We start from the raw sequence: 16,559 nt of genomic DNA, 5'->3' as shown, positions 1-16,559 counted from the left end.
GTTGAGCGATCGGGATCGACTGGAAAATGATCAAAAATTGGATCTTAAAAACGATCCTGAAATTTCAAGATCGGCTCAACCCTACTCATATGGTTTGCTCCATGATATTAGGGACCAAAGTCACTGCTAACATGGATGATATTTGTTGTCTATCTACCATCTTATTGATTTCAGTGCTAAAGGTGGAAAAATTGATGAAAACTTTTGTCATCTGTGACATCAGTATTTCAGTATTTTCCATCCACTGGGAACGTGAGGACAATTATGGATAATCTTGGCCATACCAGCACCCGTATACGTATTAATTATAGGAATTACAATCTCAGAAGTCTGTAAAACATTTGCTCGATAACAAGCTAAATTATGGAGAACAGAAAAAAAGTAAGGAAGAAAATCAGATACACCAGATCGAATTTTTAGATTTTTTTTAGACTAACCCACCATTAAAAAACAGCAAAAAGTGATATAAAATAACAAAAGTTATACGACCCCCAACTAATCTACTGCCCCAAGCCTCATGACGTTGGCATGCCCCATGTGACCACTTAGGCCCAATATCAAGTCTCATTGAACCCTTGGGACCACTGAGACTGGTAGACATCGGCAGAGAAGACTCAACGCTGTGGTGGAGGCCCACATAGGTGAGTATATTTCCACACCTCCCCTGCTCTACAGAGGCCACAGAGTATAATATTGAATTGTGGTTGGCAAAATCCAAAAATCTCAAAATTTTTGGGACACTTATCGCTACTGCAGGTAGATCGTCACTGGAGCATTAGATAGCCGAGGACCAGGGAAATGTCAATGCCGGAGGCGTTTATTGTCTGACATCAAGACAACCATTAGGGCGACTCCCCAAGACAATCCATCAAGACAACCATTTGGGCGACTCCCCAAGACAGTCCATCAAGACAACCATTTGGGCAACTCCCCAAGACAATCCATCAGGACAACCATTAGGGCGACTCCCCCCTAATTCCTTATTTTTGTCTACATAGTATCATGCCAGGACTCCTTGTAGACATGCACCAGGTAACATTTACTGGGTTTGTGACCATGTCGGGTCCAGATCTAAGAATTTCAAACTACTTCCACCCATTTTTCCACCCCTTATACAAAAAGAACATCTTGAAGATGTCTGTACCATCTTACCACATGTCAGGTTCTTTGTGAGACAGCTAACATCGGCAATGATTTTAGAGGGGTCCCAAGTACAATCCATCTCCATTGCTTCTTCATAACACTTCCGATGCTGAAAACAACAACTGCAATAAAAAACACAATAAATTTAGGGCCTGAAAGGGATTGCACATGGTGGGAAAAACATGGGGGATCTCAACCCAAAACAGTGCCACAGCTAGCCACAGTTTGTGCATGGTATTGCAAATCAGTCCTTTTCAGTTGAATGGAGCATTGCTGCTATACCATACACAACCTATGGACAGGGGTGGCGCTGTTTCTAGAAGAAGGAGGCCATGTTTATCTAATCCTGTACGACCTCTTGACCAGTCTTCATAGCTGTTCTCCGACTACTGTATCTTACCTATCAGCTGCGTCTATGGGTAGTCCTTCCAGCTCGTATCTACAGGTGCAGCCATAGTCCTCCAGGTCTTTGGGACACAGACCAGTTACACATTTTAATTTGCTTACAAAATTGAGTAACGCTGGGAAGTTGGTGAATATGACTTGTAGCCAAGTAAAATGGGAGCCCAGGCAATCTGTGGAAGACAAAGGAGAACAATGACCAAAGGGGCAACCACATTGTAGGATCGAATAGCAGGTACGTGACCCCAGAATATGGACAACAAAGATTCATCTATGCAAAACTGTCCCCCTAGCGCCACCCTGTAAGTCAGTGTCCGATTGTTTATACGACCAGGGATATCGGAATCCAAACTAGACACATTGTACATAATTCACAGACACAATGGACATGAAACAATCAACGTAAAAAAGTCGCCACTTTGATCTTAATCTTGGTTTGAACTTACCAAGGAACGACGTCACACTTTCTATATTTTTAAAAACCCCATCGAAAGTAAAGTTGTCTGAAAGAATACGAATAAAACACGTAAGGACGATATTCTTATAAGAAGAAACAAGGAACATTACACAAAGCTGCCGTGACACAAGAGTGGGGATGTATCAGACTCCCGGGATCCAGATTAGCAGTGATTTTTGGAGAAGACCCTGGTGGCCGAGTGTCCACATCACTGTCATCTACACTGTAATAACAGTGACCCTATGGAACGCGCTGAATGTTGTAACAGTTGATCATTTGTAAAAATTCAAGATGGGCCTGGAGGCGTTTCTAGTAGGGTTGAGCGATCAGGATTGGGAAAGATCGAGCAAATTTCACCATCGCAATCGGAATTCTGATCCCGATCTTTTTAGGCGGGATCGAGGTCTCACGTTAGTTCCCACAATTCTTGGTTACTGGCCAATCATTGTGGGAAAAGTTGAATGAGCAGGATTGTGAAAATTTGGATCCCGATCGGTGATTGAGCAAATTTCACGATCGGGATCGGCTGCAAAATGATCGAAAATCGGATTTTAAAATCTATCCTGAAATCTCAAGATCGGCTCAACCCTAATTTCTAGAAAAAAAAAATATCAAAAGTTATGGGAACCGGTATATTCACATGGGACCCTTGCAGACCACCTGTAGTGGTTTCCGAAGGTACAATCGACCCATCGACCTTGCAATTACTGTAAAATGTCCTGTTTTTTACGTAGTGTTTGCACCACAGCCGAAACGCGTCGTTTACGCTACATGGAGCCTAAAATAGTTTGCCCTCTCCGTAAGGATAGTTTATATGCAGCTGACACATAGTGTTGTGTCGCCGGGTCTACAGGTAGAATTGCTGCGATTTACAAAAATTATTCAGTAATTAACAAAAACAAATTAGTCGTTCCACACTCTTTGCAAACTTGAGGATAATTTCACACTAGCTGAAAAAATCTGCCCAAACCTTCCATTGACGTGAATGTAAGAAATCTGGTGATGGCAGGAATATTTCCATGGTGGATTTTGCATAGTGGGTTCCGATGCAAAATCCGCAATGAGAACTTATGTGGCAACTGTTATATGGCCATGATGACCCCTATTGTACATCCAAAGGTCACCTTATTATGATGCTTATATTGTAATGAATGTGGTGATATTTCCTGAAGTTCCAAGTGGCTGGCAACCTGCAGCTTGCAATGTGACCACATTCACCTTCATTGGTTGCAATGAAGGCAGCAAGTGATCTCTGGATCTGCAACGTGAGTCGTAACAAAGTCACGTTATATGTTATTTTTACATAACCATTTTCATACCCAATAGGGTTGAGATCTTGAGATTTCAGGATAGATTTTAAAATCCGATTTCCAATCCTTTTCCAGCCGATCCTGATCGTGAAATTTGCTCGATCGCCGATCGGAATCTAATCTTTTCCGATCCCGATCGCTCAACCCTAGTCAATGCTCCTCTATGGGAAAAGTCACTTTTAGGGTTGAGCCTATCTTGAGATTTTAAAATCCAATTTCCGATCATTTTCCAGCCGATTGCGATCGTGAAATTTGCTTGATCACCGATCGGAGTGCGAACTTTTCTGATCCCGATCGCTCAACCCTAATACCCAACCTTCACCTAGCATTGACTCTATGGTACAACTTCAGTAAGGATACTATGAGGACAGCAGGAACAAGATGGCACCTTTTACAATGGACCTTAAAGAAAAACAAGACTGCTTTGTCACACCACACATGTCCACAGGTTAGGTGTGGTACTGCAGTTTTTGTTTCACTAAAGTGAATGGAGATGAGCTGCAATACCACGTACAACCAGAGGACAGCTGTGGTGCTGTTTTTAGAAGATCTATCATATATACTTTGGACAGTTTTATAAATCTTCTGGCTTCTATTACTTTCACCAGAGTGGTCCTTTTCGCTCATAGATGGATCCCTTTAATATGTACAGTGCGGTATATGGTGACTGATATGTAGTATCCACCTTTTTACTTACTAATGTTTCTTAAGGGCAGGTCAGTAAGTTCCGGTAACACAGGAGAACCTCCAGATTCTTGAGCATATGTAGTCTCTGAAAGAGAAGTAACATTGATGGGATCTAATATCAAGAACATGGTGCAGATCTACAGCTAAGACGCCTTTTTTTCTTCCAGGAAAGTTATGGACACCATGACAGAACCCTGACAGATCCTATTATAAGTCAGTAGAGTCTGTTGGGCCCCATTGGTGTCCATCACATGGAGGTTGTGGAATATGGAATGTTACGATGGAACAGAATATTGGAAATCTTGACGGAGCCTAAATGGACTTTTGTGACATTTATAGTCAAGTTTAGGCTTCTTTTCCACCAAGAATGGATTTCATCTCATAAGACACAAGTAGGAAGCATCACCGAGAACCAACAGCTGGTCAACCTATAAACGGTTGATGGATGGGATAAGACGCCGACCAACCTGGAACGTAGGATTTTTTTGTGACTAGTCTTTCATGTCTCCCCATCTCATCAATGACTAGCCATGTTCATGGTCATGATGACTATACGTTCCCATTGGGTCAACCTGGATCCTAATACTATGTGACTTTTCCCCATAATAGCACGTTGTACTTATTACCGCCATATCGTGTGCTTCTCATAGTACTGATTTCTTACATTTGCCCGTCTGGTGGTTCAGTGGTTAAGACTATTGTCCTCCATCATTGGAGTTATAGGTTCCAATCCAACCAATTTCAATATCTACATAGAGTTGTCTGTGTTTGTGGGTTTCCTTTCATACACCAATATCATACTGATACGTTATATGACCCCGTTGTCCCGTTTATATTTGATTTTGGTCCCATTGTTGATAGGGATTATGTTGGTTCTATATACTTTGGGTAGTCCACCCCACTAGAAGACCAGGTCATTGTAATATGTTCTGAAAATTAGGATTGTAGCACAGTTCTACCGAGTGTAGACAAAGTCCCTACATTGTAGAAGACTATTTGTAGAAGACGTTTTTGGATCATTGTATCCATTGATAAAATAAAATGAAAGTGAACAACATGTCTTCTTCTTCAGAAGATCTTAGGACTCATCTTAAAACCTGAGCTTCATGTGCCGATCATAATCCATGCCTTCAGTGTTATCCGGCTTCTTACTAATTCTGGCGCACCTTAGGAGGTCCTGTGCGCCAGAAGCGAACTCTACACAAGTCAGGAGCCAAAGCAAATGGTGTGCACCAAAAATTGTGGATTTTGTCCTGCCTTGTACTCCAAAACACTGGTGTACAATACATGATGTATCCGCCCAGTTGTCCGACCACCTTGATCCCTCAAAGAACTATCAAGATCTTCGGAAGGACGCTAGTGCAGAATGATAAATGGTTGTAGGAATTTTCCATGGGTAAGCACATTCACTCCATGGTGCACCACATGATGGACCTGTAAATGATGATGTAATCTCTTATCTCAGCCACTTAATCCCCAACTTGCCTTTAGTTGGTATCGGCTGCAGCATCTAAGGTGTGCGCCGGAGTAAAGAGACTCCCTCTGTCCCACCCACCGCCCGAGGCGAACACAGGGTGATGATTGATCCCCATGCAGCAGGAGGTCTGAGAATGGCCTCCATATCTATGGCCTAATACATTGACCAGCATTATGTAAGCAACTGAGCGATCGCCGCTTCAGATCCTCTAACAGTACAAAAGCAAAAATTTTATAATTTAAGGAAAAATCTACACCAGGATTTATGTTTTATAAATTTTGTACAAACTACTCCTCTCTTTTTAGACAGCTCCTTGAAATTTGGACACGTCGACTATTGCACTTACATAGATATTCTTACAAAAATATATCCGACTAGCTATAACCCGTGACTTCGTCTGCTGTCCCCTCACCCTTGCACGAACCACCCTTGCGCGGCCTGTGCCCCTCCACGGCCCTTTCCTTGCGGCCGGCGCGGGCCCCTCACACAGCATCGTGGGACGGGACCCCACGGCCCCAATGCTGCACCTCCGGCGCTCCCCTTTCCCCCCACCTGCACCCCCAGCCCCCTTCCCCCCTTTAGAAATTTCAGTCACCTCCTACATCTACCCCTTCCCCCCCCCACCCGCTACCTGTGACCCCGGTTACCCTCCCCCCATTTGCCCCCCTCCCCCCTACTTACCTTCAGCCCTCTGGTGCCAACCCCTCCCTCCGCCTCCCTAACCTCCAACCCCTCCCCATCACCTGTTGTCCCCCCCTTCCCTTAAGCAACCTGCCGATCCCTGTTCCTGCAGTACTCACCATGTAGATGCTGGGGAGCTGTGTGTCTCGTGGCCGCAGCTTCAGCGAACATGTGCGGTCCTTCCTGTGCTGTGTGTGTTCCCAACCGCACAGTTCGCGGGTACATGCAGCTGGGCTTGTTTGGGCCGGGTGCGCTGCTGCATGCTACGCCGGCCTGAGGCAATGTGTGGCCGGCCAGTTTGTCAGCGGTGCTTGGAACCATGCGGCCAGCCGCCATGTTGAGCAAAAGGTCCCCACGCGCTGGCCATGCCCACAATTCGGCGCCAACCTATGGGCTGCTATGCTGGCTCCCTATCCCGCCCACACACCGCCATGCACCAATAGGAGTGGCGTGTAACTACCTGCGCTGACGTCATGCCCGGGCCGACAGCGGAGCAGGAGACGACTTTTGAGGGTCGCGGTGGCGTTTTGAGGTGAGTGAGACACTTTTAAAGTAACCTATTACCCCTTCCTGGCCAATATGTAGGTGTGCGTGAGATTTCTATGAAATCCATTCAGCCGTTCAGGTGTGATTGAGGAACAAACATCCAAACACACAAACTTTCACATTTATAATATTAATAGGATACTCTTTTTGACATTATCCTGAAAAAGTAATAATTTTACATAAGAAGTAGCAAAATATGTATAAAAGTGAATTTACACTGATCTGTACTGAAAGAAGTATCAAGAAAAAAATGACAACCAGTCCTGCAAAATACAAGCCCTCATCCATCTACAATAAAATAAAAAAGTTCTGGTTCGGGGAATGTGGAGACGTGCGTGACTTTTTTGTTTTCCATACAGTGTTTATTTTGTAAAAACAAAAAGTAGTAAATTGTAAAAGAGACAGAAAATCTGGATGAAATTGTTGTTTTTGTTGCCTAAAAAAAAATATCAAAGTTAAGGCGGGTTCATCCTCCGCTTTACAGGTTTCCGTCTTTTGTCCGAGAAACTGGACAGGAGACGGAAACCGGCGGTCAGTTTCCAAACCCTTTTATTTGAATGGGTTTGCAAAGTGTCTGCCCGTGAGCGAACCCTGACTGCCGGTTTCCGTCTCCTGTCCAGTTCCTTGGGCTGAAGACGGAAACCCACAAAGCAGAGACCGGGTGCAGGTGTGAACCCGCCCTGTTTCAATAAATTACTTGTACCCAAAAATGGCCACTTTCAAAAATAGAATTTTATCCACAATCCTTCCCTTCAACCACGCCTGCCCAGACTCCATGCTAGTCTCCTTCCTTATCTTCGACAGTAGTGCGCGTATTACGGTGCACAAAGATACAAAAATAAGCAGCGCTTCCGATAGATACAAATATTATACAGGATAAGACATGTATAACTTCTGTTACTAGAAACAGCACCACACCTGTCCAAAGGTAGTGAGTGGTATTGCTGCTCCAAGACAATTGAACTGAACTACAATACCAGACACATCGCTACTTAGGAGAACGGTTTGTGTATTCCTTGGCAGCCAATAATAGCAACAGAATCCTTGGCACTAGTCACATGTTGTACTGTGATTCGGTAAGTCGGGTGTCTTGTAACAAGGCTAATAGATTGCAGCTACGTGTCCACTACATGAACAGGAACCAATGGAAGAAAACAATGAATGACAGAAAGCAAAGATCTCGAAATCCACGAAGAATTGATATAGAATTTTCAGCCCCTAAAAGTAACCAATGACCATTCTCATCCTGTGACTACAAGCAGTGACCTTGAAAAACTGATCAATAATGGGGGGACTTTACTAAGCACCTCCGTTTTCTGTTGCAAAATGGTGCATTTTTGGAGAATGGCGGTTTGTATTAAAAATGTGCCACTTTGTTCACTTTCTGACCCGCTCGCCACTTTTGGGGATCAAGATGCCTCAGCCTGACAGAGCTACTAAAACTAAGTAGAGACCCGGCATGAGTTATACAGTACCTGACATCGGCCTCAATGTCTTATAGGAAATTGTGATGCAAAATATAATGGGGAAACCAGCCACGCGCTCCCTCGGTGTAGACAAATATCGATACATGGATATGTAGACAAGAGAAGATTTATTTAGGAAATTGTGTAAGTTTTCATTGTCCACTTTAATGTTCTATCAGAAGGGAAAAAAGGGGGAAAAAATGCCAGATCGGTCATATGATGGACACCATTGGCTCCCAATAAACCCCAATGATTTATTACGGGTTGGTCAAGTTTCTGTCCTGGTGTCCATCACTTCAACAAGAAATACAGAACAGAATGACCTGCTATTTGTCCTGTCCAATATGATAGAACGTCCAACAGGCCCTCCGATGGAAATGTCACAAGAGCCTTGTCTGACTCCACTGAGGAAAACACTGAAGATGATGATGAGGGAAAAATGGACAATTAGAGATTGTCAGATCTACTGTACAATACTGTACCAAACACTTCCATCAGCCTCGTAGTTCTGGCTAAGCGAGGAGATCTTAGTTCTCCTTTCATTTTTTATGTCTTAAAGAGAGTCTGTTAGCAGAACCAGCATATCACCCCAGCCCTGCAGATAGATAGGTTACTGTCACCAGAACCAGCGTATCACCCCAGCCCTGCAGATAGATAGGTTAGTGTCACCAGAACCAGCATATCACCCCAGCCCTGCAGATAGATAGGTTAGTGTCACCAGAACCAGCATATCACACCAGTCCTGCAGATAGATAGGTTACTGTCACCAGTACCAGCATATCACCCCAGCCCTGCAGATAGATAGGTTACTGTCACCAGAACCAGCATATCACCCCAGTCCTGCAGATAGATAGGTTAGTGTCACCAGAACCAGCATATCACCCCAGCCCTGCAGATAGATAGGTTACTGTCACCAGAACCAGGATATCACCCCAGCCCTGCAGATAGATAGGTTAGTGTCACCAGAACCAGCATATCACCCCAGCCCTGCAGATAGATAGGTTACTGTCACCAGTACCAGCATATCACCCCAGCCCTGCAGATAGATAGGTTACTGTCACCAGTACCAGCATATCACCCCAACCCTGCAGATAGGTTACTGTCACCAGAACCAGCATATCACCCCAGTCCTGCAGATAGATAGGTTAGTGTCATCAGACCCAGCATATCACCCCAGTCCTGCAGATAGATAGGTTAGTGTCACCAGAACCAGTATATCACCCCAGCCCTGCAGATAGATAGGTTACTGTCACCAGAACCAGCATATCACCCCAGCCCTGCAGATAGATAGGTTAGTGTCACCAGAACCAGAATATCACTCCAGTCCTGCAGATAGATAGGTTAGTGTCACCAATATCAGTATATCACCCCAGCCCTGCAGATAGATAGGTTAGTGTCACCAGAACAGCATATCACCCCAGCCCTGCAGATAGATAGGTTACTGTCACCAGAACAGCATATCACCCCAGCCCTGCAGATAGATAGGTTACTGTCACCAGGACCAGCATATCACCCCAGCCCTGCAGATAGATAGGTTACTGTCACCAGAACCAGCATATCACCCCAGTCCTGCAGATAGATAGGTTAGTGTCACCAGAACCAGCATATCACCCCAGTCCTGCAGATAGATAGGTTAGTGTCATCAGACCCAGCATATCACCCCAGCCCTGCAGATAGATAGGTTACTGTCACCAGTACCAGCATATCACCCCAACCCTGCAGATAGATAGGTTACTGTCACCAGAACCAGCATATCACCCCAGTCCTGCAGATAGATAGGTTAGCGTCATCAGACCCAGCATATCACCCCAGTCCTGCAGATAGATAGGTTAGTGTCACCAGAACCAGTATATCACCCCAGCCCTGCAGATAGATAGGTTAGTGTCACCAGAACCAGAATATCACTCCAGTCCTGCAGATAGATAGGTTAGTGTCACCAATATCAGTATATCACCCCAGCCCTGCAGATAGATAGGTTAGTGTCACCAGAACAGCATATCACCCCAGTCCTGCAGATAGATAGGTTAGTGTCACCAGAACAGCATATCACCCCAGTCCTGCAGATAGATAGGTTAGTGTCACCAGAACAGCATATCACCCCAGTTCTGCAGATAGATAGGTTAGTGTCACCAGAACAGCATATCACCCCAGCCTTGCAGATAGATAGGTTAGTGTCACCAGAACCAGCATATCACCCCAGCCCTGCAGATAGATAGGTTAGTGTCACCAGACCCAGAATATCACCCCAGCCCTACAAATAGATAGGTTACTGTCACCAGACCCAGAATATCACCCCAGCCCTACAGATAGATAGGTTAGTGTCACCAGAACCAGCATATCACCCCAGCCCTGCAGATAGATAGGTTAGTGTCACCAGAACCAGCATATCACCCCAGCCCTGCAGATAGATAGGTTAGTGTCACCAGACCCAGAATATCACTCCAGCCCTGCAGATAGATAGGTTACTGTCACAAGACCCAGCATATCACCCCAGCCCTGCAGATAGATAGGTTAGTGTCACCACACCCAGCATATCACCCCAGCCCTGCAGATAGATAGGTTAGTGTCACCAGATTCAGCACATCACCTCAGCCCTGCAGATAGATAGGTTAGTGTCACCAGAACCAGCACATCACCCCAGCCCTGCAGATAGATAGGTTACTGTCACCAGAACCAAAATATCACCCCAGCCCTGCAGATAGATAGGTTACTGTCACCAGAACCAAAATATCACCCCAGCCTTGCAGATAGATAGGTTAGTGTCACCAGAACCAGCATATCACCCCAGCCCTGCAGATAGATAGGTTAGTGTCACCAGAACCAGAATATCACCCAAGCCCTGCAGATAGACAGGTTAGTGTCACCAGAACCAGAATATCACCCAAGCCCTGCAGATAGATAGGTTAGTGTTACCAGAACCAGAATATTATCCCAGTCATGCAGATAGATAGGTTAGTGTCACCAGAACCAATATATCACCCCAGTCCTGAAGATAAATAGGTTAATATCACCAAAACCAGCATAACACTCCAGTTCTACAGATAGATAGGTTAATGGTACCATACCCAGCATATCACCCCAGCCCTGCAGATAGACAGGTTAGTGTCACCAGAACCAGCATATCACCCCAGCCCTGCAGATAGATAGGTTACTGTCACCAGAACCAGCATATCACCCCAGCCCTGCAGATAGATAGGTTAGTGTCACCAGACCCAGTATATCACCCGAGCACTGCAGATAGATAGGTTACTGTCACCAGAACCAGCATATCACCCCATCCCTGCAGATAAATAGGTTACTGTCACCAGAACCAGCATATCACCCCAGCCCTGCAGATAGATAGGTTAATGTCACCAAAACCAGCATATCACCCCAGTCCTGAAGATAAATAGGTTAATATCACCAAAACCAGCATAACACTCCAGTTCTACAGATAGATAGGTTAATGGTACCATACCCAGCATATCACCCCAGCCCTGCAGATAGACAGGTTAGTGTCACCAGAACCAGCATATTACCCCAGCCCTGCAGATAGATAGGTTACTGTCACCAGAACCAGCATATCACCCCATCCCTGCAGATAGATAGGTTAGTGAGACCAGAATATTACCACAGCCCTACAGATAGATAGGTTACTGTCACCAGAACCAGCATATCACCCCAGCACTGCAGATAGATAGGTTACTGTCACCAGAACCAGCATATCACCCCAGCCCTGCAGATAGATAGGTTAGTGTCACCAGAACCAGCATATCACCCCAGCCCTGCAGATAGATAGGTTAGTGTCAACAGAACCAGCATATTTCCCCAGTCCTGAAGATAGATAGGTTACTGTCACCAGTACCAGCATATCACCTCAGCGCTGCAGATGGATAGGTTATAGTCACCAGAACCAGCATATCACCCCAGCCCTGCAGATAGATAGGTTAGTGTCACCAGAACCAGCATATCAAACCCAGCCCTGCAGATAGATAGGTTAGTGTCACCAGAACCAGCATATTTCCCCAGTCCTGAAGATAGATAGGTTAATATCACCAAAACCAGCATAACACTCCAGTTCTACAGTTACATAGGTTAGTGTCACCAGAACCAGCATATCACCCGAGCCCTGCAGATAGATAGGTTAGTGTCACCAGAACCAGCATATCACCATAGCCCTGCAGATAGATAGGTTACTGTCACCAGAACCAGCATATCACCCCAGCACTGCAGATAGATAGGTTAATGTCACAAAAACCAGCATAACACTCCAGTTCTACAGATAGATAGGTTAGTGGTACCATACCCAACATATCACCCCAGCCTTGCAGATATATAGGTTAGTTTCACCAGAACCAGCATGTCACCCCTGCCCTACAGATAGATAGGTTAGTGTCACCAGAACCAGCATATCACCCCAGCCCTGCAGATAGATAGGTTAGTGTCACCAGAACCAGCATATCAACCCAGCCTTGCAGATATATAGGTTTGTGTCACCAGAACCAGTATATCACCCAGCCCTGCAGATATATAGGTTAGTTTCACCAGAACCAGCATATCACCCAGCCTTGCAGATATATAGGTTAGTTTCACCAGTACCAGTATGTCACCCCAGTCCTGCAGATAGATAGGTTACTGTCACCAGACCCAGCATATCACCCCAGCCCTGCAGATAGATAGGTTAGTGTCACCACAACCAGCATATCACCCCAGCCCTGCAGATAGATAGGTTACTGTCACCAGACCCAGCATATCACCCCAGCCCTGCAGATAGATAGGTTACTGTCACCAGAAGCAGTATATCACCCCAGCCCTCCAGATAGATAGGTTACTGTCACCAGAAGCAGTATATCACCCCAGCCCTGCAGATAGATAGGTTAGTGTCACCAGAACCAGCATATCACCCTAGCCCTGCAGATAGATAGGTTACTGTCACCAGAACCAGCATATCACCCCAGCACTGCAGATAGATAGGTTAATGTCACAAAAACCAGCATAACACTCCAGTTCTACAGATAGATAGGTTAGTGGTACCATACCCAACATATCACCCCAGCCTTGCAGATATATAGGTTAGTTTCACCAGAACCAGCATGTCACCCCTGCCCTACAGATAGATAGGTTAGTGTCACCAGAACCAGCATATCACCCCAGCCCTGCAGATAGATAGGTTAGTGTCACCAGAACCAGCATATCAACCCAGCCTTGCAGATATATAGGTTAGTGTCACCAGAACCAGTATATCACCCAGCCCTGCAGATATATAGGTTAGTTTCACCAGAACCAGCATATCACCCAGCCTTGCAGATATATAGGTTAGTTTCACCAGTACCAGTATGTCACCCCAGTCCTGCAGATAGATAGGTTACTGTCACCAGACCCAGCATATCACCCCAGCCCTGCAGATAGATAGGTTAGTGTCACCACAACCAGCATATCACCCCAGCCCTGCAGATAGATAGGTTACTGTCACCAGACCCAGCATATCACCCCAGCCCTGCAGATAGATAGGTTACTGTCACCAGAAGCAGTATATCACCCCAGCCCTCCAGATAGATAGGTTACTGTCACCAGAAGCAGTATATCACCCCAGCCCTGCAGATAGATAGGTTAGTGTCACCAGAACCAGCATATCACCCTAGCCCTGCAGATAGATAGGTTACTGTCACCAGAACCAGCATATCACCCCCAGCCCTGCAGATAGATAGGTTACTGTCACCTGAATAAAACAGTGTTTCTCCTTGTGAATCCTGGTTGACCCTGAGCTATCTATCTGCAGGGTTATATGCTGGGATATGGTGACAGACTCCCTTCGATGATGAGACACCCTCACAGTCAATGAAACTACCACAGCCTATAACAATAGAGTATCCAACAATTCCCTATACAATATTGAACTCTCACATTATGAGGGACCCCGATGTACAGCAGAAGAAATCCCCTTTCACTCTCCAGTACGGTCTATTCTTCATGACACACTAATAATCAATTAGATCTTATTCATCTCATTCATGACATATCCTGTGTTACCAACAATACAGGACGTCTATAGAAGGGGGATTCACAAACATCTTCTTAGTCTGTCTCAAAGAACTCTAAGCCAACAATGACAATAACATCTGAGTAACCCATGACATCGACTTGCGGAACAAAATATGTTATTTCCTCTGAGCGGCTACTAAGACGTAAAATGAGACAAATCTACATTTACCCTTTAGGTTTTGTTACAAGAATAATCCATGAATGGCCCATTATGTGCATGAATTTTTAATAACTCTGTCTTAATCCTTCTTAAGCAATAAAATAAGTAAATTATACAAATTCTAGATACAATTCGCTACATACAAGAAATCCGTCATCTCGAGTTCTACATTTATAAATATAACAATGGACTCTTTTCATTCGAATGAGTTGGTGAGAACCAGGACAGGTAGGAAGAAATAATAGATAAAGGTAGAAAATCTCCTTAAGATTCTCTCTACATTCCAGCGTCTACTGAGCTCCTTGGAAGTCTTTTATGTCAAATAACATGTAGGCAATATTTTCAAAAATTTTTATATATTTTGTAAAAATTTTATATCAAAAAATATTTTAAGTAAAATGCCCTTTCCAACTAACAAGCAAGATTTACTGAATCAAATGAAAGATGATAAACTACAGAGAAAAGTAAATACATTTTACAAAATTCGAAATTTTATAACATGCAAAATAAAAATACAAAAAGTTGCTAGAAAAAAAAATCGATATTATTCAAAAAATAAAAAATTTAAATTTGAACTTACCATGTAAAACCATCAACACACTCATCAGATGTATAATAACCATTGTTTAATGCCTGACAAATAAAACATCACAATGTGTAACTTAGACAGTGGATACGAAATAATATACAGTTTATACCTAGACTATTTAAATTTTAGCAAATTTTAATTTTTATAAATATATTTTAATGTACTGATAATAATATAATAGTCAAAACTGCAAAATAGGGAGTCTAAAAGTAAAAATTTAAAAACCAACAGATGGAAATTTTAAGAATCTATAATCTGCTGTTTAAATATTTTGTCTAAATTTTTAATAAAATGACTGCAAAATTTATTTTTTTTATATTTTGAAAAAAACTTAATTATTATTATTGATTATTAAATACATTTTTTTTCTATACATTCTGGTCATATTCCAGAAATATTTCTCTACAAAAATTTTATATAATATATCTGTTCCATGTCTTAAGAAAAAATAATAATTTTAATTGTTCCTAGTAAAATAATTGCAAAAAAATGAACGGACACAAAAAATAAATAACTAAAGGAAAAAAGAAATGTGGCTGTAAAATGCAACCAAAAAAATTTTTGCTAAATTTTTTAAAAAAATTTCTGATTCTTCTATAAGTGTAAATATTTTTTCTAGGCCTGTATTAAAGCTTTTGAAAGAAAATTCTCAAAAAAATTTCATGCAAGAAATAAATAAGCAAAGTAAATCTTACCTTCTAAATATTACTTGAGAGCCTTAAGGTAGTGGGCAAATGTCCTTTAAAAGTAAGGGACGTAGTGACTTATATCAACTTTGATGTGTTTCAGACCCATGTGATCAGCTCTTTTAAGTCAGTTCAAGATTCATAACGTAATCCTTCCACCGACTACCCAAAAGGTCAATATGCTCTTAATAATATATCTGAAGAATCTATATTAAAGGACGTTATTGTGAACCCCCCCCCCCCCCAATGCTTGGCTGCCTGACTTGCTACTTAGCTACTAATTAAGTAACAATTGTACTATTGTTCCTTCACTGCTGCTCAGGGTCTAGGTAAATGTTGTATTACAAGAACAGAAAGGTTAATGACATGATGAAGTAACGTCTCATGATGACAGAGCTGCCTGACCCCGGCAATATAACTGAACCACCAAAGAGCATTACATTTCTAAAGTTCTTTACAAAGCACCTTTGGTTATTGTTGTTGCAAATCCATAGAAGATACTAATAACTGTTGTGCATTAATAATATTATAGGAAATGCCCTTATGACTAAATATTTATACTAAATAAAAAATATGGATTCCTATCTACAACAATATAACTACTATAATACTGCTCCTATGTACAAGAATATAACTACTATAATACTACTCCTATGTACAAGAATATAACTACTATAATACTGCTCCTATGTACAAGAATATAACTACTATAATACTGCACCTATCTACAACAATATAACTACTATAATACTGCTCCTATGTACAAGAATATAACTATTATAATACTACTCCTATGTACAAGAATATAACTACTATAATACTGCTCCTATGTACAAGAATATAACTACTATAATACTGCTCCTATGTAAAAGAATATAACTACTATAATACTGCTCTTATGTACAAGAATATAACTACTATAATACTACCTCCT

General features: G+C 42.9%; 1 protein-coding gene across 1 annotated transcript in view; it reads right to left on the bottom strand.

The window, feature by feature from the left end:
• OC90 (otoconin 90) overlaps nt 1-6,493 on the bottom strand; it is a 31,572-nt gene extending 25,079 nt beyond the window's left edge. The window contains exons 1-5 of the mRNA XM_075271947.1: nt 6,277-6,493; nt 4,010-4,084; nt 1,992-2,048; nt 1,544-1,718; nt 1,153-1,265 (exon numbers count right to left, since the gene is read on the bottom strand). Coding sequence (XP_075128048.1) covers nt 1,153-1,265; nt 1,544-1,718; nt 1,992-2,048; nt 4,010-4,084; nt 6,277-6,493 — 637 coding nt within the window. The remainder of the gene's footprint in view (nt 1-1,152; nt 1,266-1,543; nt 1,719-1,991; nt 2,049-4,009; nt 4,085-6,276) is intronic.
• Between the last annotated feature and the right edge of the window lie 10,066 nt (nt 6,494-16,559).

The sequence above is a fragment of the Leptodactylus fuscus genome, chromosome 4, assembly GCF_031893055.1.
Source record: "Leptodactylus fuscus isolate aLepFus1 chromosome 4, aLepFus1.hap2, whole genome shotgun sequence".
NCBI classification, from domain to species: domain Eukaryota; kingdom Metazoa; phylum Chordata; class Amphibia; order Anura; family Leptodactylidae; genus Leptodactylus; species Leptodactylus fuscus.
This window is presented reverse-complemented; position numbering and strand designations above follow the sequence as displayed.